Source organism: Populus alba, chromosome 17 (assembly GCF_005239225.2).
Source record: "Populus alba chromosome 17, ASM523922v2, whole genome shotgun sequence".
NCBI classification, from domain to species: Eukaryota; Viridiplantae; Streptophyta; class Magnoliopsida; order Malpighiales; family Salicaceae; genus Populus; species Populus alba.
The window spans coordinates 17,547,584-17,568,298 of record NC_133300.1 but is presented as its reverse complement, the minus strand read 5'-3'; the positions used below and the strand labels follow the sequence as shown (position 1 = coordinate 17,568,298).

General features: G+C 36.9%; 2 protein-coding genes across 6 annotated transcripts in view; both read left to right on the top strand.

The window, feature by feature from the left end:
* Positions 1-2,213: 2,213 nt before the first annotated feature.
* On the top strand, positions 2,214-3,308 carry LOC118039597 (uncharacterized). The gene has a single exon (XM_035046344.2). It carries the CDS (start codon positions 2,608-2,610, stop codon positions 3,142-3,144), a length of 537 nt encoding a protein of 178 aa, XP_034902235.1. The 5' UTR covers positions 2,214-2,607; the 3' UTR covers positions 3,145-3,308.
* Positions 3,309-7,144: 3,836 nt separating this feature from the next.
* Positions 7,145-20,715, top strand: part of LOC118039631 (histone chaperone ASF1B) — a 101,033-nt gene continuing 87,462 nt past the window's right edge. For 4 of the 5 annotated variants that reach the window (XR_012168568.1, XR_012168567.1, XR_012168566.1 and 1 more), the window contains exons 1-3: positions 7,145-7,613; positions 8,956-9,071; positions 9,173-9,313. Coding sequence is in view for 2 of the 5 variants with exons in the window: in XM_073406033.1 (XP_073262134.1) it covers positions 7,505-7,613; positions 8,956-9,071; positions 9,173-9,313 (366 nt within the window). In the remaining 3 variants the exon portion in view is untranslated. Of the gene's footprint in view, positions 7,614-8,955; positions 9,078-9,172; positions 9,314-20,715 lie in introns of all 5 variants that reach the window. The other variant, XM_073406034.1, reaches the window with a different exon arrangement.

Sequence of the window (20,715 nt, the reverse complement as noted above, 5' to 3'; positions counted from 1 at the left end):
GATAAACATATTCTTAAAAATCACAGAAAACTACTACACCTCTATCTCCCGATTTGCACAGGACGATGAGCGGCGACAACACCGACAAAGACATGTACACTACTCATTGTTGTGGATATATATATATATATATATATATATATATATATATATATATATATATATATATATATATAATTAATCAATCGCAAACATTAATCAAAGCTGACTTTTGATATAAAAAGCCAAAAAGGTGGAGAACGGTGTCCCCACTTTGAGGAAATAAAAGGAAAACTCGAGGAAAGCGAGTGTATCACATGAAATCGGTGCTCATTTTAGTTTCATTTCATTTTTTTTTTTTGGGTAAATGCTAGTCGTGAGTGCTATAGAAACATTGTTCGACTTTGGTTATTTCGAAGAAATGTTCGGCTGTTGAAAGTTTGGAACAATTGTTGAGATTTAGACACTTTAAATATTTTGTATTAGAAAACAAAAGGTATTTTTTAACTAGTTATTATATTGACCAAAACTAAATCTCATACTGAAATGATTTCAAGGGCATCTCCTCTATCATACATCCAGATAAATTTGATTAAGGTCATTATTTTTGGTTTGATTTTTATAAAAAAAAAATAACAAAATTAAATTTTTTGTGTGTGTAATTAATTAATTAATCACAAATATTAAGCAAAGCTGACTTTGAGGAAATAAAAGGAAAACTCAAGGAAAGTGGGTGTATCACATGAAATCGGTGCTCATTTTAGTTTCATTTCAATTTTTTTTTTCTTTTTTGGTAAATGCTAGTCTTGAGTGCTATAGCAACATTGTTCGACTTCAGTTATTTCGAAGAAATGTTCGGCTGTTGAAAGTTTGGAACAATTGTTGAGATTTAGACACTTTTAATATTTTGTATTCGAAAACAAAAGGTCTTTTTTAACTAGTTATTATATTGACCAAAACTAAATCTCCTACTGAAATGATTTCAAAGGCATCTCCTCTATCATACATTTAGATAAATTTGATTAGGAGTAATTAATTTTTGGTTTGATTTATTTTTTATTAAAAAAATAATCAAATCAAAATTTTTTTTTAAAAAAACCCAAAACCGGTTCAACTGACCGGTTTCGGTTCGGTTTAGTTTTTTAGGACAAAAAACAATTCAAACTGGTTTTGCTTGGTTTTTTTAGTTTGACTTGATTTTTTTCCAGTTTTTTTTTCAATTTGATTTTTTTTTATTTCATACTTATAAAACCTGAAATCAAATTGGTCGCTTTTTTTTAAAATTTTAATTGGTTTTTTTTTCATAATTTGGTTTTTTTCAGTTATTTTTTTCCGGTTTTCTTGATTTAATTAGTTTTTTAGTTTTTTTACTTACCCTTCAATTTGATACATTTCATGTTGTGCTAGTTTTGAGGTTTTTAAATCTATGAAGTCAATAAATAAAAGAAAACATACTAATGTAACCATCATATCAATTTTTTTGAGATTAAAAATATTTAATATATATCATAGATAGCCAATGAATGTATGAAAATTTTAAAATTGGATTGAGCTTTTTATAGTTGTGATTTAAAGACTATTTGAGAGTGCAATAATAATTATTTTTTAAAATATATATATTTTTTGATATATAAATCTCTAAAGAAGGAGAAAGGTGTGTTACAAAAGAAAGCCTTTTATTCATGCACCGAGAAAAATTAATAATAGATGTTTTTTATTTTTTTTTGTTTCTTTGTCTATATCATGAAACATGGGAATTTAGGAGCAATTTAAACCAACAATATGGGTTTCAAAATCATGATATTCCAATTAATTAATTATAAAAAAATGATATCTCTAAATTAATTGTCCCTAATATTTCTCCTTGATTGCTCCATTTTCTCGCTAAATCCCTTCACATCATGCTCCTATAATTTTGATTCCCCGATCTTCATGAGCTCGATCTTACTGCTTCATCGATCTTCCCTTGATTTCTTATCTCCTAATCCGATTTGTTTCCAAAGATTGCTCGGTAAATATTCTGGGAGAGTAACTGAAATCCTCCTCCGCTGAGGGAATTATTAAATAAAAAATAATCTGGGTCCAAATTCAACACGCACTAACACACAGCAAAGATATATAAAGTATCAAGAAAAGCAAAATTATTGGATCACCTCCCTGTCAAATATTTTAAGCTCGAGGCTATTTCCCTCTTTTTCTCCAACGCGTTAGCAAATTATACAATACCATGTCAACCTGTGTACACACACAACTGTCCTTAGAATCTTCGACGGCTCCTTCTCTTTTCTTTGTTTTGATCATTTAGACCTTTTCTTTTGCCCTCTATAAAGGCGTCGACCCTCGCAAAACAACCATCCTTTTCACTCTTCTCCTCCGTAGACATTCTCCACATTTCATCCCTTCAGCCCTCTATCCATTTTACTTCTTCAAATTCTTAGAACTCCCGTGTTTACTCCCTCAAACTTGGTCACTCTTTGAAAGATTCACCCTTAGCTAGGAAGTTCAACTTGTTTCCATTTGATTGATTCAAGTGTTGTATTTAAAAGGGTTGATTTGTGTCTCCTGCAAGTGCTCAAAAAACTTCTTTAAATTAATATCTTGAATTCTTGATTCTGCTCAGCGTTCTTGATGGGGAACTACGTTTCCTGCACCTTGTCGAACCCGCAAGGGCTCAAGAACTCGTCAAAATCAACAAAAGTGATCCTCCCATCGGGAGAAATCAAGAAGATCCAGCAACCCACAAAAGCAGCGGAGCTCATGTTGGAGGCGCCAAACTTCTTTATAGTCAACTCCAAGTCCCTCAAAATAGGCAGAAGGTTCTGTCCTCTCAGTGCAGATTATGAACTTGGAAAGGCCGACGTGTATGTCATGTTTCCGATGCGTAAAAAGAACTCTGTAGTCACTGCTGGTGACATGGGTGCTTTATTCGTCACTGCCAACTCGGTTGTGAAGAGAGCTTCTAAAGGGAACATGAGGGTCTTGCCTGAATCAAAGGTAGAGATTCCACAAGATATGGAAAGAGATGATATCGATGAAGCTCCAAGGCTGAGTTTGGAGGGAATTGAAGATGTTTCTGCTCACGAGCTTATCCATAGGATGTCAATGTCAAGGTCGAAGAAGCCATTGTTGGACACCATAGAGGAAGAACCGATTCGCTCAAAGTGATTTTGGGGGTGGGGGTGGAGGGTTCTTTCTTGTTGGAGGCCAAAGGTTTTATAATTTGGTTGATATTTAGGATTATAGGGTGTGTTTGTTTCTTTGGAAAAAATGTACTGTCAAAGTTTTAGGGAGGGAAAAAAATAGGCAGGAAAAATATATTAAATCTTCATTAAAATCAAGAATATAGAAGAAGAAATTTATATTATGGATTGCAATTTGTTGATACTTTTCAATTATCATATGAGAAATCAATTTTGGCTTACACAATATTACAAGCAACGCGGATTTGTTAAAATATCTACGCCCTGTTTGATTAAGGGTGTGTTTATTTGTATGTATATAACCCCTTGTTGAAAAATATTGAATTTTTTTAGTTTTATATTAATAATATTTAATATTTATTTATTATTTTTAATACAAAACACATTAAAAAACAACATCTAGCATATTCTTAAATAAGCTATAAAACTTAAGCTTCGATATTACATATATAAAAAAAAAACCCTTCAAGCCGAAGATCAGCCATGAGACATTAAAGTTTAAATATATTTTTTCCATGCTTTCATTGGTTAATCAACTCCCTTCACAATTTTTTTATCTCAGAGGCTAGTCAACTCCCTTCACAATCAACTACCTTATATATTGAGCAAAACTTGGCTATTTGATGAGCTTATATATTTAGCAATATTTAAAGGGATAGCGTATAATTTATTTATTCTTCAAAACAAAACCAAAAGTAAAAATACTTAAGAGTTGAATTTTAATATTTTCTTCCATGGAAGTTGCGGTTCCTTCGTCCAGGTCCGGCTCCACTCAAGTTTAGAAACTCTCAATTTCCCTAAATGTAATTTAGATTTTACCCTATACCTTAAGTTTTTTTTCTTTTGAATTTTGGACTTTCAAAAAAATTATTAACATGAATCTGAAAAGCAAAATGGTAAAAAAATAATAATCATGAAATGAGTATATGAATGGTTGAAATACGTTAAAAATATATTTTTTGAATTTTTTATTTTTTATTTTATCTTCGAAAAATATTTTGGAAACGGGGTTTAGATTATGACTTATACCCCTCTTTATATAATACATATGGTATGAAGTTCATGCAAAATATTTTTTATATATTTTATTTAGTAAGCTTATAAAGAAAAGATAATATATATATATATATATATATATATATATATATATATATAAACTTTAAAAAATAGCACAACCAAAAGGTGACTCCCCTAAAAAAAAAATTTTAATTTGATCAAATTGAGAGCCCACCTACCTCGTAAATTTTTTAAATTGATTGAAGTGATCAACCTCATTTTTTGCAAATGATCAAATTGAAAGGTTACCAGCCTCATTAAATCTTGAATTTGACTTAAATGATTGAAAGACGACCCACTTTATAAAAGTTTAAAAGACTGGCTTGGAATTTAGATGTACATAGGCGATTCTTCTTGGAGATAAATTTGCAGGAGTCTTTTATGGCTCAATTTCACATAAAAGATTGAAACTGGCATTTTAAGAGATAAAATATAAGTGTTTTTCAAAATAACTATTTTATAGAATAACGAACTCGGGATGTTTTTTAATCTATCATTACATAGAGTAAGAAATTGAAATGATCTTTAAAATAATAATTTTATAGAATGATGAATTCAAAATGTTTTTCAAAATAATCATTCTAAAAAGTGATAAATTCAAAATAATTTTTAAATTAATCATTTTAAAAAATGATGAACTCTAAATGACTTTTTATAAATAATCATTTTATAAAGTGACGAACTCAAAGTGTTTTTCAGCACATTAATTTAAGAATAACTAGCTCAAAATATCTTTAAAATTATTTATTTTATAGAGTGACGAAATCAAAGTGTCATTAAAAATTATTATTTTTATAGAGTGATGAAAGTGAAGTGATTTTATAAAGTGGTAAAGTCATTTTATAAAATAGCAAATTTAAAATATATTTGAAAATTATTATTTTATAGAGTGATAATCTTGAAGTTAATTGATATGATTCCTCTGAAACTCAATTATAGAATAAAAAGCAGGAGTCTTATGAGATTCCAAAAACAAAGAAATTTGTGAGAGTTATTTAAAACTGGGTCGTAAAAGAAAATGCAAAGCCTTAATGGGCTCAAAATAAAAAGGAATCTTGATTGAGCATATATGCTTATTATGTCTTCGAGTTTTTATTTTTTATTGTCTTGTGACTACGAGGGTAGACTAGGTCAGATTTTCTTGGAAATTTCTCACCAATAACTCTAAACCCATAGGAACTATGGTCGGTTTAGGAAAAACAAATTGCCACCTCATCATTTTGCCATGTTATTTATCTATGTCCTAAAAAGAGGTCGATCCTGACATATAGGATCTAACTCATAAAGATTTGTTGGTTTAATTTACAGTTAGCTTGTGATTTATTAATTTTTTTTAATTTTTAATATTTATAAGTTGACAACACCTTACATCATTACTATAAAACACTAAAAAAAATTAACAAAAAATATTGAATTATTTATAGGATTGCCATTATATTATATTATATTATATTTAATTATTAAAAAACTTTTATATTAAATATTAAAGCTTTATCATTTATTTTTTTAAAAAACAGCCCCATCCTCATCTTTTTCTGCTCCCTAAAATCCAGTAACCCAAACTCAACAAATCTCTCTGGATTAAATTATGTTGGATTAAATTATGTTTGGAAGTGTGATTACAATTATTTTTTAAAATATATTTTATGTTGAAATGTATCAAAATAATTTTTTTATTTTTTAAATATTATTTTTGAGATTAGCGCATTAAAATAATCCAAAACACATAAGATTTTTTATTTTTTTAAATTAAAATTTTAAAAAATATAATTTATATCGCGTTCTCAAACACTGCCGAATGCAAACAACAAAAGTGGCCTCCTCTGCAAGCCCTTCCTTATTTAAATATGAAATCTCATGGCTAACTTAATGATTTTTTTTCCTTTAAATCTCCAGCAAGCCCACAAAAAAATAATTGAAGCCATTATATTCTAATGACGAAAGATAAATGGAAGAGTTGAATAAATTGAAATGAACAAAAAGCAATGTTTAAAATTATTGATTTAGACATATGATCAACCATTCGAATTTGCTTACCTCATAGCTACCCTTGTTCTTCGTAGCTCTTTCGCCCAATAACCAGAGCTATGGTTGCTCGAGCAATCTCCACTACAGTTTAGCCATTAACGCCTAGCATGTTGCTTCCCTCTTGTCGTTGTTGTTGCCAATATTGTTCTTCTTCTTCATCGCCTTTCAGGAAGAATTCGTCGCTGAAAAAAAAATCAAATCAGAAGTCTTGCAATCCACATGGATTAAAGCTTCTCTTGAGCTTCTTCATCTAGCCAACAATGGGTTTAGTAATTAATAGATTATCACAATGTATAAATCATTCAGGATTTTCTTGAAGCTTTTGAAGGAAAAAATTAGTTTTGAAATCAATTTGAAGTTTTTCTTAAGGTTTTGAAAAAAAAAAAAAAACAAATGTAATTAATAATTATCAAATTAAGCAAAATGCACTAGATCCGTGAAATCATTGTTGGGACAATGGAGAAAAACATAATATTTGAAAACGAGATAAATCGTGATTTGAAGAGAGAATATGCAATTTATTGTTTAGGTTAATTTCAGATATGATATATAGAAAGATAATTTAGTTATTTTGTTTGATTGAAAGTTTGAATTGATGTACAAGATAAAGAGCTTATTTATTTTTTTATATTTTAAAAGTTTTTTTTTAAAAAAAGTTTTTGTTTTTGTTTTAAATTGTATTTTGGTATTTTTAAAATGAAAATAAATTTTAAAAAATAATAAAAAATTATTTTAAAAATAAAAATATTTTTAAAAAACAATGATTATTATAATACCAGCGGTTTCAAAATGTAATTTAAAAAAATAATTAAAAAAAAAGGAGAATAAACTATGCTCACTATAATTATCCTTAATATATATATATATATATAAACCCACCTCAACGCATCTGTTTCCCAAATCAATTCCCGCTCCCTCATTTCAATACACCCTTTCCATTCTCCCGCCATTCCCAATTCATAAAACCCTAAATCGAACCCCTAGTATTCAATTTCTTCTACAAAATCATCTCTTTTTTTCGCTGTCAATTCCTACTAACCCTAAAATCACACCTCAAAAGGCAAAAAAGGAATAAAAAGACCTAGAACAAGCTTCTCCTCTGTTCTTTTACCTTCCTTTTGTGGTGGTGGTTTTAATTGTTGTCCTTCTTTCCCCCCGATTTTGTATTTAGGATTTTAAATGAAGGTTTTAGAACCTCAGGGTATGGTTTTGTTTTAATTTTGATAGAAAGACGATAGATAATGAGTGCAGTGAATCTTACTAACGTTACCGTACTAGATAATCCGGCGCTGTTTCCGTCTCCCTTTCAGTTCGAGATCTCATACGAGTGCTTGACTCCTCTTAAAGACGGTACCTTTATCTATTGTTTTCCCTTTTTGATTTTCTTTCTATGTTTTCTTATTTTCTTTGATTGTCCAGCTTTTTTCTTTGATTGATTAAGTTAATTTTCAATCAGGGTTTGTTAGTTGATGAGAAAGTGAAACGAAATTGTTTGTGTGCTCGCTCTTCTTGGATTCTGAACCAAAATTGTGATATGGGTTTTGATGCAATTCCTAAACAAAGTGATTTTTATAACTCGATTTGGTTTTTTAGGGATTTAGGTTCTGGTGTCAGAATTTTGTTCTTTGAGTAATTTTACTGATTGTGCATGTGTAGTTAAACAGATGGAGAAGTTGTGGGTTATTGTTCTAGCTAATGTTTCTTTTTTGGAATCGATGAGCGGCTGATTTTTAGTTTCTGGTGGGTCTATTCTTGGTGTGCCCCTGACCTGCAATTTTTAGTTGCTGGTGGGAATTAACTACTTCTCTCATCATCTAAGTTGGTGGAATTTCAGTTGTAAATCTGATGCTTCTGATGTAATTTGTTCCTAGTTAGGTGAGTTCTTGTTGTTAGTAGAATGTGACGTGACCTGGTCAGAATGTAGGCTGGCAAATCTTAAAGCGTTTTGTTGGTTCTTTGAATGATAGAGTAACAGCCCTCTGGTTTGTACTTAACCTGCCATGATCTTTCTTTATTGTATTGTGATTGCATGAAGTTAGGACCCATGTTTGTCATTGTGAGTAATATTTAGTATACGGACATCTTTCTGAAATATACCATGCATCTGCGAAGCTAGTTAGGGATGATCTTCAACTTCCATCAATTAATTGCTTAGTGTGCCCTTTGTATTATTCTGGCATTTTTGTAGCAAGCACCTGCTTTTGTAATTGAGGTTTGGGTCAGAGAACTTGCAATTAGTTTTCTATGGGTTTTGACTTGGATGACTTGATTGTACGGTGTACAAGGATGTCTACAAGGGTAACTTCAAATGTATTTAGGGCGCTGATGAAATTAATAAAAAAGGAAAGATTAAGAGATCTCCAAAATGATAATATATTGTGGATTGGCAGAATGGGTATTCTACCAGATCTGGATCACGTACTTCATTAGGGGTCTGAATTCATTGCATTGTAAGATAAACATGTATCTATGCTCGTTGATTTGGAGGAACTGAGGGCTGTATGAAGGCTGTAAATAATTTTAGGAGTTAAGGTTTTATGTATCTTGCAAATTTAATATCCAACTTGGTGTAGGGACTTCAATTAATTTTGTGGATAAATTTCTCTCTGTGATATAGTTCCATCTTTTGTTTCAGACTTTCAACCTTGGTTCATCTTATAAAAGAACGTTCCATTTTGACATTGCAATGCAGATTTGGAATGGAAACTAATCTACGTGGGGTCTGCTGAGGATGAAACATATGATCAACTATTGGAGAGTGTACTTGTTGGGCCTGTCAATGTTGGAAATTATCGTTTTGTCTTACAGGCAATTCTCTTTGAACCTTTATTTAGATTCTTTAAATTGGACTCTTTTTTGTTTGTAACTTGAATAAATTCTGAACCATGCCCTGTGTGTATGCTTTGCAGGCAAACCCACCAGATCCATCAAAGATTCGTGAAGAAGATATCATTGGTGTCACAGTACTTTTATTGACATGCTCTTATTTAGGTCAGGAATTTGTTCGAGTTGGCTACTATGTGAACAATGATTACGAAGATGAGCAGCTTTGTCACACCCCGTACAAAAATTTATGAAGGCACGACATCGGCTGGCGATTTTCGTTGTGTTCTAAGGATTTGGTTCTTTGGAGTCGCCACCTAGTATTTGGTCACTAGGAACCCTAACTGGTCTTTCAGAAATTCTAAGGCAAGGGACTGGTTGCGTAAAGGGAAGGTACTAGCACCCCTAATACGCCCTACCTAAGGTAAGCTGCTTGGTGTTTGGTTTGCTCTATAGTCTATGGTGTTGGTGTTTTCTAATCCCGTCAACTCGTAAATCGCAAGGAAAAGAGAATAAAAGGAACGAAGAAAATTTCACAATTCCTAAAAAAAATTACTTTTCACGGCTCGTAAACCGTGGAGAAAAAAAAAAAAAAAAAATTTGAAATATCCTCGATTGCAGCCAAAGCTTCTTTCAAACATGTGCGTTGATTTATTACTCCCGATAATATTTTGGATGTTCGTCCTTTTAAGGATTTCTTCATCCAAACATTAGCGGTGAACAATAATCACAACTTCTCCTCCCAAAATAAGATTTTTATATTTTTTGGAATATTGGCCAATACCCTTTGGAGTTTTACAAACGGGTTGTAAAATCCACAAATGCAAAAAATGATTTTTGTGTTTAAGAAATCTATGCGAAAACACATTTTCAAAGCTTCCAATATATATTTTTTTTTTTTTAAAAAAAAGAACATTCAAAACATGCTAGTGTATTGGCCGTATGCATGAAAACAAAACATTTTTTTTTAAAACTCTTTTTTTTTTTTATAACGAAAACAGGTGTTTTTTTAAATACTGAAATTATATCCCCATGTTATAAAAAAATCAATGTATATAAAACAACAATATATTTTTTTTTTACTTTTCAGAAAATTTTTTTTTTTTTATTTTTATATATTTTTTTAAAAAATATATATATATATACATCCACATGCATAATATAATAATATAACAAATATAATATAATATATTAATATACTAACTGGGCTGGGCCGACCCAACTAAATGGGTCTGCCCCAGCCTGAAAGTCGTTGGCCGAACTCGGCCCGAAAGGGATTGGGCCGAATTCGGCCCAAAAAAAAAAAAAAAAAAACTACATGGGTCTGGGCCAACACCGGCCCAGACCGCCGGGTTGGGCCAGAATCCTTCTGGCCCGCCCCACATATCTCTGGGCCAGAAACCATCTGGCCCAGAGAAGAAAAAAAATTACAGCACGGGGGGAATTATTTTCCCCCCGCGCGCCTCCTGCATGCAGAACGATTCTGCATGCAGGAGGCCAACCGGACTCAGCTTCAGAAGAAAAAAAAAATGCACGGGGAAAAGGATAGTGTACCTGGCGCAGTGGAGGCGACAGCTTACTGGTGGGGCTGCGGTGGAGGCGGTGGCAGCGGCTTAGCTCACGGTGGTTTCCAAGTAAACCGGCGGCGTCCTCCTGCTTTTTGCTTGGTTTTCTCTTCTAAATTTCCCCAGCTTCCAACTTTTCAATCTTCTCTTGTTTCTTTGGATTCTCGTTGGCTCTCTCTCTCCTCGGTTGGGTGTTTCTCTCTCTTCCTCTCTCTCTTCGTTTTTTGTTTTCTTTCCGGTTCCCCCCCTTTTTGTTTTTTTTTTTTTTTTTTTTTTCATTCTGCTTCTTCTCTATTTATAGGCAATATCGGGGCATGCATGGGGGAACAAGGCGTGCTGGTCGGTCGGTCGGCAGGCGCCGCTGCCAAGGTGCTTCTCTCGGGTTCGGTGGCGCGGCGGGTGGTCGGCCATCGGCTTCGGCTTCGGGGGTCCCAAAGTGTGGGGCGTCGGGCCATGGCACGTGAGGAGAGAGGCGGGGACAAAAACCCCGGTTTTCCTCTCCTCTGCTACGCCTGCGGGGGGGAAGAAGAAGAGAAACAGTGCCGTTCAAAACGGCACCGTTTGGTCTTTTTTTTTTTTTTTTTTTTTTTTTTTTTTTTTAAAAACGCATGAAACGGCGTCGTTTTGGAGAAAACGCGCCGTTTCAATTAAATTTGGCGCCAGAAATGCGCCAACGTTCACATCAGTCCCCCAATTATTTTTTGTTCCTTTCAATTGCGTCCCTGACAGTTTCGGTCTTGTCCGCCAAGTTGGCCGCCTTTTCCACTTTGGTCCTTGGCCTCTAAATTATGCAATTTAGCCCTCAATTGATCAATAAACTTCCAATTTCTTCAATTAGGCCCCTCAATCAACTCCAAACAGCCCCCCTATCTTTGCGCCTTTTCCAAATTGGTCCCTGGTTTCGGATTTTCACAATTAAACCCCTAATTGGCCATTAAACTTCAATATTTATGCAATTAAGCCCCTGATTTGACTTAATAAATTCCTAAAAATCATAATTTGGCCCCAGAACTTTAATTTCTTCAATTTAAAGCCCAAATTGACTTAAAAAATCAATTTTCTTGCAATCAAATCCCCTATAAATCCAATAAAAAATCAATTAAACCCATAAACATCCAAATTTGGGCTTCTCTCCTCAAAAATTCAAAATTTTCTTCTCAATAGGGTTCTCATCCTTCAAGAATATTTTGTCAAAAATCCAATCTTTGTATCTTTATACTCCTTGACCAATTTTCTGACCATTTTCCGAGCGCTTCTGCCTCTTGTCATTTTTCTAACCTTCTTTGGCTATTTATTTTATTTTATTTTTTTACGGGGACCCAAAAATGGGTTACAACAGATGCCCCCTCTTTATAGAGCTTACGGAGCGAAGGTTTTGCGCAGTAAGTTTTATAAAGATAGTCCCAACTAAACTCCCGAAAACTGATCTGGTCGAAGCTGGATCGATCTGAAACTCTTTCTTTACAACAATCCTCCTCGGCCATCGGAATCCCATCTGGAAATTCCCTTTAAAAAAAAATGAAATATGAGGTCCCTTCTGGCAACCCCTTTTTGAAAAATATCGAAATGCGAGATCCCTTCTGGCGATCTCCTTTAATCAAACTTATAATCCCATCTGGGATTCCTATTAACAAACATGAAGTATGACGTCCCATCCGGCGACCTCCCAAAATAGTGAAATGCGAAACCCCTTCTGGCGATTTCAAACAACCTGGAATCCCATCTGGCGATTCCTTTTAACCAACATTAAGTGTGAGGTCCCATCTGGCGACCTCCACAATAGTGAAACACGAGATCCCTTCTGGCGATCTCAAACAACCTGGAATCCCATCTGGCGACTCCTTTTAACCAATGTGAAATGTGAGGTCCCATCTGGCGACCTCCACAATAGTGGAACACGAGATCCCTTCTGGCGATCTCAAACAACCTGGAATCCCATCTGGCGACTCCTTTTAACCAATGTGAAGTGTGAGGTCCCATCTGGCGACCTCCACAATAGTGAAACACGAGATCCCTTCTGGCGATCTCAAACAACCTGGAATCCCATCTGGCGATTCCTTTTAACCAACAAAGTGTGAGGTCCCATCTAGCGACCTCCATAATAGTGAAACACGAGATCTCTTCTGGCGATCTCAAGCAACCTGGAATCCCATCTGGCGATTCCTTTTAACCAACATGAAATACGAGATCCCATCTGGCGACCTCCAAATAGTGAAACACGAGATCCCTCCTGGCGATCTCAAACAACATGGAATCCCATCTGGCGATTCCCTTTTATTCAAAGCTGAAATATGAGGTCCCTTCTGGCGATCTTCATCGAAAAACGAGATCCCTTCTTGCGATCTCTTTTAACCAAACAACTTGGAATCTCATCTGACGATTCCCTTTTACCAATTGTTATCGATGTCGTTCTTCCTGCTGGCGGGGTCTGAAAAATATTATCTTCTCTTCTTTCTGTTCTAGACTCAACTCAATGATTCTTTCGTTGGAATGCACTAAGATCTCCTCCTGTAACGATAAAAAAACATACGTGCAATGACTTTATGATTAGATGCAATGCATGCATTCGTACCTGGTTTTGAAACATAGGCCCCCATCCTCTTTTCTAGTTCATGGGACTTCCTCGTAACATGAGCGTTGCTTTTTGAAGTCGTATGCCGGATTCATCTCTCGTGTTGCCTTTTTTCTTATCATATTCTTGGAGAAAAAGTATTTGACTTTCCTCAAGTAGCCCTTTTCTCAAAATGTAAGACTTGTTCTTGCTTTTATGTCATTGCTTTTGTCAAATGCTTTAGCTTGGTTTTCAAATCTATAGGCTTCCGTATAAAAAACATCTTGTATTGCCCCCAGTGTAGAGGTGTGATCCTAGTTTGAGCTTTTATATAGAGAAGAAATTTCGTTCAGTCGATGCTAAACTTTTTAAATGAGTGAGGAGATGCACTGTTGGATTAATGCAAAAAAGATTGTTGTGAGATCAGTGCACAAAAGGAAAGAAATCAATGGCCAAACTTTGCTTTATTGATTTAAGGAACTACATCAAGCGTATAATCTTTTTACAGAGTCAGAATTCACAGGCCGAGCTAGATCTTCTCCATCCATTCTACGCTAACTTCAACGCTCCTCCTGAGAATGCCTTTGTTACTACATAAGGACCCTCATAATTTGGTGCCCATTTGCTTCGATCATCTCCTGGTAATGACAATATTTTCTTCAATACTAGATCCCCTTCTTGAAACAAACGCGGTCTAACCTTCTTATCATACGCCTTAGCCATTCGTTTCTGATAAAGTTGGTGATGACATATTGCGGCCATCCTCTTCTCACTGATCAAGTTCAATTGCTCGTATCTCACTCTGGCCCACTCGGCCTCTCTTCTATCTCAGAATCTATTAACACTCTTAACGATGGGATTTTCACTTCCAAAGGCATCACTGCTTCCATACCGTACACCAAAGAATATGGGGTAGTCCCTGTTGAGGTTCGAACTGCGGTGCGATATGCATGAAGGGCAAATGGTAACATCTCATGCCAATCCTTATAGGTGACTACCATTTTCTGAACAATCTTTTTGACATTCTTGTTAGCAGCTTCTACCGCCCCATTCATCTTTGGTCTATATGGCGAAGAATTGGAATGCTTGATTTTCCATTTAGTGCAGAGCTCTATTATCATCTTGCCGTTGAAATTCTGGGCATTATCCATTATAATCTGTTCTGGGGGACCATACCGACATATCAAATCTCTCTCAATAAAATTTCTTCACACTTTTTGTGTCACATGAGCAAATGACCCGGCTTCTACCCATTTTGTGAAGTAGTCAAATAGCTACGAGGATAAATCTATGACCATTGCTCGCTTTTGGGTTTACAGGTCCAATCACATCAATTCCCCACATCGCGAAAGGCCATGGAGATGTTAAGTTAAACAGAGGAGCTGGTGGCATATTGACCTTATCACTGTAAATTTGACATTTGTGACATTTTCTGACATAGTCGATACAATCTTTTTCTAGTGTTATCCAAAAATAACCAGCCCTTTGGATTTTCCTTGCCATCATGTGCCCGCTAGCATGGGTTGAGCAAATCCCCTCATGGACCTCTCTTAATGCCTTTCTAGCATCTGCCTCCTCCAAACATCTTAACAGGGTACCATCAAATGATCTTTTATATAAAATCTCTCCATCTAAATAGAAGTCTATAGCCAACCTTCTCAAGGTTTTCTTATCCGTTTTAGAAGCTCCCACCGGATATTCCTGATTCCGCACAAGATTCTTGATATCGTAATACCAAGGTTGTCCGTCCACCTCTCCTTCGACTAAACAACAATGCGCTGGATCATTTCTAATATCAATGTGTACCGGTTGTACCTTGCATTTGAGGTCAATGGTAGTCATAGCAGCTAGTGTGGCCAAAGCATCCGCAAAATGGTTCCCTTCCCTTCCTAGATGGGTGAATCTAATTTCTTCAAATTCCTTTGCTAGCATGGATAGGTATTCCTGGTACGGCCTCAACTTTTCCTCTTTGGTTTGCCATTCCCCTTTGACCTGGCAGATGATCAACATTGAATCCCCATATACATCTATCTTCTTTATCTTTAACTCCAATGCCGCTTCTAAACCGAGTATACAAGCTTCGTACTCAGCTGTATTGTTGGTGCATTCAAAATGTAGTTTGACCGAAACTGGGTATTGTTTCTTATTAGGAGAGATTATTACCGCCCCTGCCCCGTTACATGTACATTTACTGCCCCGTCAAAAAACATGGTCCACCAATCTGTCTTCTCTTCTTCTTTTCTATTGACGATATATCTTCATCAGGGAAATCAAAATCCAAAGGTTCGTAATCTTCAACAGCATTATCGGCCAGATGGTCTGCAATGGCACTCCCTTTACGGCTTTCCTTGTCATGTACACTATGTCATATTCTGCCAATAAAACCTGCCACCTTGCAATTCGACTTGAGAGAAAAAGGCTTATTACAAATATACCTCAGAGGATCTAATTTTGAAATCAACCAAAGTGGTATAGTATAACATGTAATGTCGCAACCTCTTTGCGCCCACACCAATGCACAACACAGCTTTTCTATCTCCGTGTATCTGGACTCACATTCAGTGAATTTCTTACTCAAGTAATAAATAGCTCTTTCCTTCCTTCCGGTTTCATCATGCTTGACCCAATACACATCCCATGGCTACTTCAGTTACGGTTAGATATAATACTAGAGGTTTCCCTGATACAGGAGGTACCAGTAAAGGTGGATTTTGTAAATAATGCTTGATTTTATTGAATGCCTCCTCACACGCCTCATTCCAAGTTCCCGGTTCTTTTTTTCTTAGTAGTCGGAATATAGGCTCGCATGTTGTTGTTAGCTGAGCTATAAATCGAGCAATGTAATTCAACCTTCCTAAAATCCTCTTACTTCTTTCTCTGTCTTAGGGGATGACATAGCTTGAATGGCCCTTACTTTGTCTGGATCCACCTCTATACCTCTATCGCTTACCACAAATCCCAACAGCTTGCCCGACTTAACTCCGAATGAACATTTTGCAGGATTAAGCCTTAGTTCATACTTCCTCAACCTCTCAAATAACTTCTCAAAACTTCCACAATGATCCTGTCCCTTTTTTAGACTTGGCAAATCATATCATCTACATACACCTCAATTTCTTTGTGCATCATGTCGTGGAATAGAGTCACCATTGCTCTTTGATATGTTGCACCCGCATTCTTTAACCCAATGGCATGACCTTGTAGCAGTAGGTCCCCAAGGTGTGATAAAAGTTGTTTTCGCCTTATCCTCGGGAGCCATTTTTATTTGATTGTATCCTGAAAAACCGTCCATAAAGAATAAGTGGAACTTCGGGCAGCGTTATCCACTAAAAAACATCTATGTGTGGTAGAGGAAAATCATCCTTAGGACTAGCTCTATTCAAATTCCGAAAATCTACACAAACTCTAATCTTCCCTTCCTTCTTAGGCACCACAACAATGTTAGATACCCATTGCGGATATCTAACTACTTCTAGAAAGCCAGCATCCCATTGCTTTTCGAGTTCTGCCTTGACCTTGATCCAGACGTCCGGTGGGCCCTCCTCAGTTTCTGCTTGACTGGCTTATACCCTTCTTCCAACGGTATCTTGTGTTCTACAATACTTGTATCCAAACCGGGCATATCTTCATATGACCAAGCAAAGACATCCGAATATTCTTGTAATAGGGTGATCAGTTTTATCCTTTGTTCAGAAGTAATTAAGGTACCTATTTTCAACTCTTCCTGAGCTGACCATTGCCCACATTGATAGTTTCGAGTTCCTCGGTGGCAGGCTTCCAAGTTGTTCCTGTTTGTTCTACTAGCCTGGTGAATTCACTGATGTTGCTTTCATCCCACTCTTCTTCTTCCATAGATATTACATGCTCGTTCAAGTTTGGCCATTTATTCTTGGAGGCTAGATGTATGTGATGTTGTAGGAGATCCGCTTTCAGGATTCCTGAAAGCGGGAAGTGCTTGGTGTAAATGCATATATAAATAATCAATTTTTGAAAAAGTGCATGATCTCACATTTATTCAAAGGGAAAAGGTGGGCTCCATGACAAACATAGAATCTAGCTGACATCATGAGCCTCGATTGTCAACTAGAGAAAATAAAGCAAGCATAAGCAAATGACAAAAACATTCTAAGGCAAACAAAGTTGGTTTACATTTTTGAAAACCATTGAGCTTCTTGGGTCACCCAATTCTGGAACTTTTCACCTTGAGCCAACTTGCGCAAAAGGTCTTGGGCGGAGACTTCTTCTAGTGTATGGATCGTCAGTTGTGCAGCACTTCATCTTCTTTTCCCGCTATTTCTTTCGCATCACCTTTTTTCTTCTCCTTTCCTCCAAGGTGTTTATGCTCATTTTTTGCCAACTCTAGACCCAGGCTTTCAGCTCCCTTATCATGTTGCACTATGTATGCAGCTCTTGGAATGATACGCTAAGGGGAGAGATTTCCAGCTGTTCTTCTTCAAGATCTCTTCCTTTAATTCTAGCCATCCTTCTTGTCCTTCTCCGATCAGCAGCCCAACGGTAATCCTCTTGGTTAGGTTGATATCCTAGCCAAATCTTTGATCAGCCTTTCTCTTCCTTGTCGGATTAACCCCTTCTGGTATTCCGCAAGCGAGGTTATATCGACGTGGGACCCCACGGTTTTAAGAAACATAGACTTGCCATCCTGGCTGCTTCTGAGATCCTTGGTCTTCTCAACACGGTGTTTTCTGGTACCCAGTCAGTGTTCACGATCTCAAAAGCATGGATATTGTTATCCTTGCAATCCCCCGCTTCGATGAAAGGCACAGCCACATTCTTTGTCATGGCTATTGCCTCCTCAGCCCTGACGGTTACTAACATCCCATTCATGATGTACTTCAAACATTGGTGTAATGATGAAGCTACTGCCCCCCCCTGCGTGGATCCAAGGTCTTCCCAACAACATACTATAGGAAGGGTGAATATCCATAACCTGAAGTGTCACTAGGAACATCTGCGGTCCCACATATAGCTCCACTTTCTAAAGTCCCAAGTATTGGCCCTAGGTGAGGCCATCATATGCTCTAGCATCATAGTACTTGGCTTCATATGAGATTCATCAATCGGCATTTCTTCTAAAATGTGCTTTGGCAATACGTTCAGGGCCGAGCCATTATCGACGAGCACCTTCCCTACGAGGCAGTCTTTGCAACCTAACCGTGATGTTATTAAAGGCTTGTTGTGTCCGGTACCTTCAGCATCAAAAGCTCATCAGCCGTGAAGTAGAGTAATCAGTTGCATGGATCCTCCCCACTAAATGCTCCATAGTTTTTATGCTCAATGTCCTGAGGTACATATGCCTCATTTAATACCTTTTGCAAGGCATTCCGATGCCGGCTCCAGAGCTGAGTATCAAGGACATAAGGGAGATCCGAGCTGGAGTCTTTTTTTAGTTGATCCACTATGCAATATTCGCTATGCTTGAATCAACTTCAAAAATTCATTTTGATTCCTCTTCCGTTACTGGCTTATTCAACTTCTGGTGCTTTGTCCAGATTTACCACTTCTTTACCCTTTTCCTTCCTCCATTCTTCAGGCGTAAAGCAACGACCACTTCTGGTCAAACCACTTATCTCCGTTTGGAAACAAAGGAAGAGGGAGCTCGAACGTTGGAGGCATACCCATAATTGTACGGCATGGCATTGTGATTCTCTTTTTGTGCAGGACGGTTTAACCAAGATCAAGCCTTGGGGGCCCGTTAGCAGTCTGCGTTGAACCCTGCAAACTCCTGCCATCTGATCTTGACCTTACCGTCATACTTACTTCACACCTGCTCTCCATTGGTTCAATCCTTAATTGTCCCATCCTCAACATTTTAGCAATCTTTTCGCAAAACTCGGTGCAATCCTCAATGTGATGTCCTTCTCTTCCATGGAACTCACAGTAGTCCCCCCTCTCCAATCGGCTTACCTCCTTCACGCTAGAAATCCTGATTGTACTAACATGTCGTACAAACCTTTCATCGGCACCTTCAACACCTTGCATTGATTTCCCACTTCGATCATGCCTATTCCGCCACTGTTTGGAACATGTTTAGGCAATGGGTTTGAATTAACATTGGGCTTGTCTTTCGAAGGATACCCATCCTAACTTAATAAGCTCCATAAACCTCTTCTTGAATGCATAGCAGGTTTCAAATCCCATGCCCAGGATTACCCCGTGGTACTCGCAAGTCAAATCGGGCTTGGTACCAAATTGGGAATGGTGGTTGTAGCGGTCAAGTGTAGGGATAGGAGCTACTTGCCCAATGCTTAAAAGTTTGGCATACATGTCCTTCAAAGCTGGCAATGGGTAATGGTGGCAATCTGTTCTGAGCGTTGTATCCTGAGTGGGGTCTTTGGTAGTGAATTTTGAAGTTTGGTTGGTTATTTGTTCGGTTAGGTGAAAAAGATTGGTTAAAGTTTATGCGTGGGATTGAGAGGTAGGTGCTTGTGGGCTGTGGAAATTTACTTTCTTGCCTTTATATCCGCCTTCCAAATTGTTAACGTCCCCTTCTCTTTTCCTTCCCATAAAACCTTTTCTTCTCTAAAGGCTCTGCTATGCGGCCCTGCTTTAAATTCCTTGCTCGATTCTTTCCGCCACACGTACAACATCATAGAAATGTTGAGATGAGCTACCCATTAAATGCTCATAGTAAGGTGCCTTGAATGTATTGGCGAACAAAGTCACCATCTCCGTTTCTATCAAAGGGGGTTGCACGTGCGTGGCCTCGTCCCTCCATCTTTGTGCATAAGCCCTCACTGACTCTTGGCTTCTCTTTTCCATCGACATGAGGCTCGTTCGATCTGGAGCAATTTCCAAATTGAACTTGTATTGCTTTAGGAAAGCCTCCACTAAGTCCTTCCATTTCTTAATCTTGACATTATCCAGCCTCATGTACCAACTTAGCGCAGATCCCGATAGACTGTCTTGGAAAAAGTAGATCATTAACTTATCGTCATGAATTAACTTCAGCCATCTTGTTGCAATAAGATCGAAGGTGAGTGTTTGGGCATTCCAAACCCAGTATACCCTTATAAACTCTGGTATCCTAAAATCTTTTGGTACCGTGAGGTTAGGTACCAAGCATATTTCCGACGTTCGCAGGGGTCAAACCAATCATTTTCCCTCGACTGCTCTTTAACCTTTCTTCTAATGCTGATATCTTGTCATCATTCACAAAACCCGTGGACCTATTATACGGAAGGCCCCTCGGCTGTTAAATCTACAGTGATATGAGCTTGAGGGGGCTGAATGGAATAAACAGGTGTAAAGTGCTGCCCGTTGCTGGAATCTGCCCCCATGTTCTGAGATACCCCCGGGACAGGGGCGACGGTGCTTCCTATAGGTGGTTGGGTGGATGTTCCCTCCCCATTCTTGGCTTTTAAAAGTTGCTCAAGCAGATTGGTCAACCGGGAACTTCATTTTTCCACGGATTCCAACTCGGTTCTGGTAGTGGTGACTCTAACTGAGCTCTTTCTTCGTTTTTTCCATTCTTGATCTGGACCGGTTGGTGGAC

What these genes read in the sequence shown, in the direction of transcription:
- LOC118039597 (XM_035046344.2), top strand. Translation starts at nt 2,608, where the DNA reads ATGGGGAACTACGTTTCCTGCACCTTGTCGAACCCGCAAGGGCTCAAG.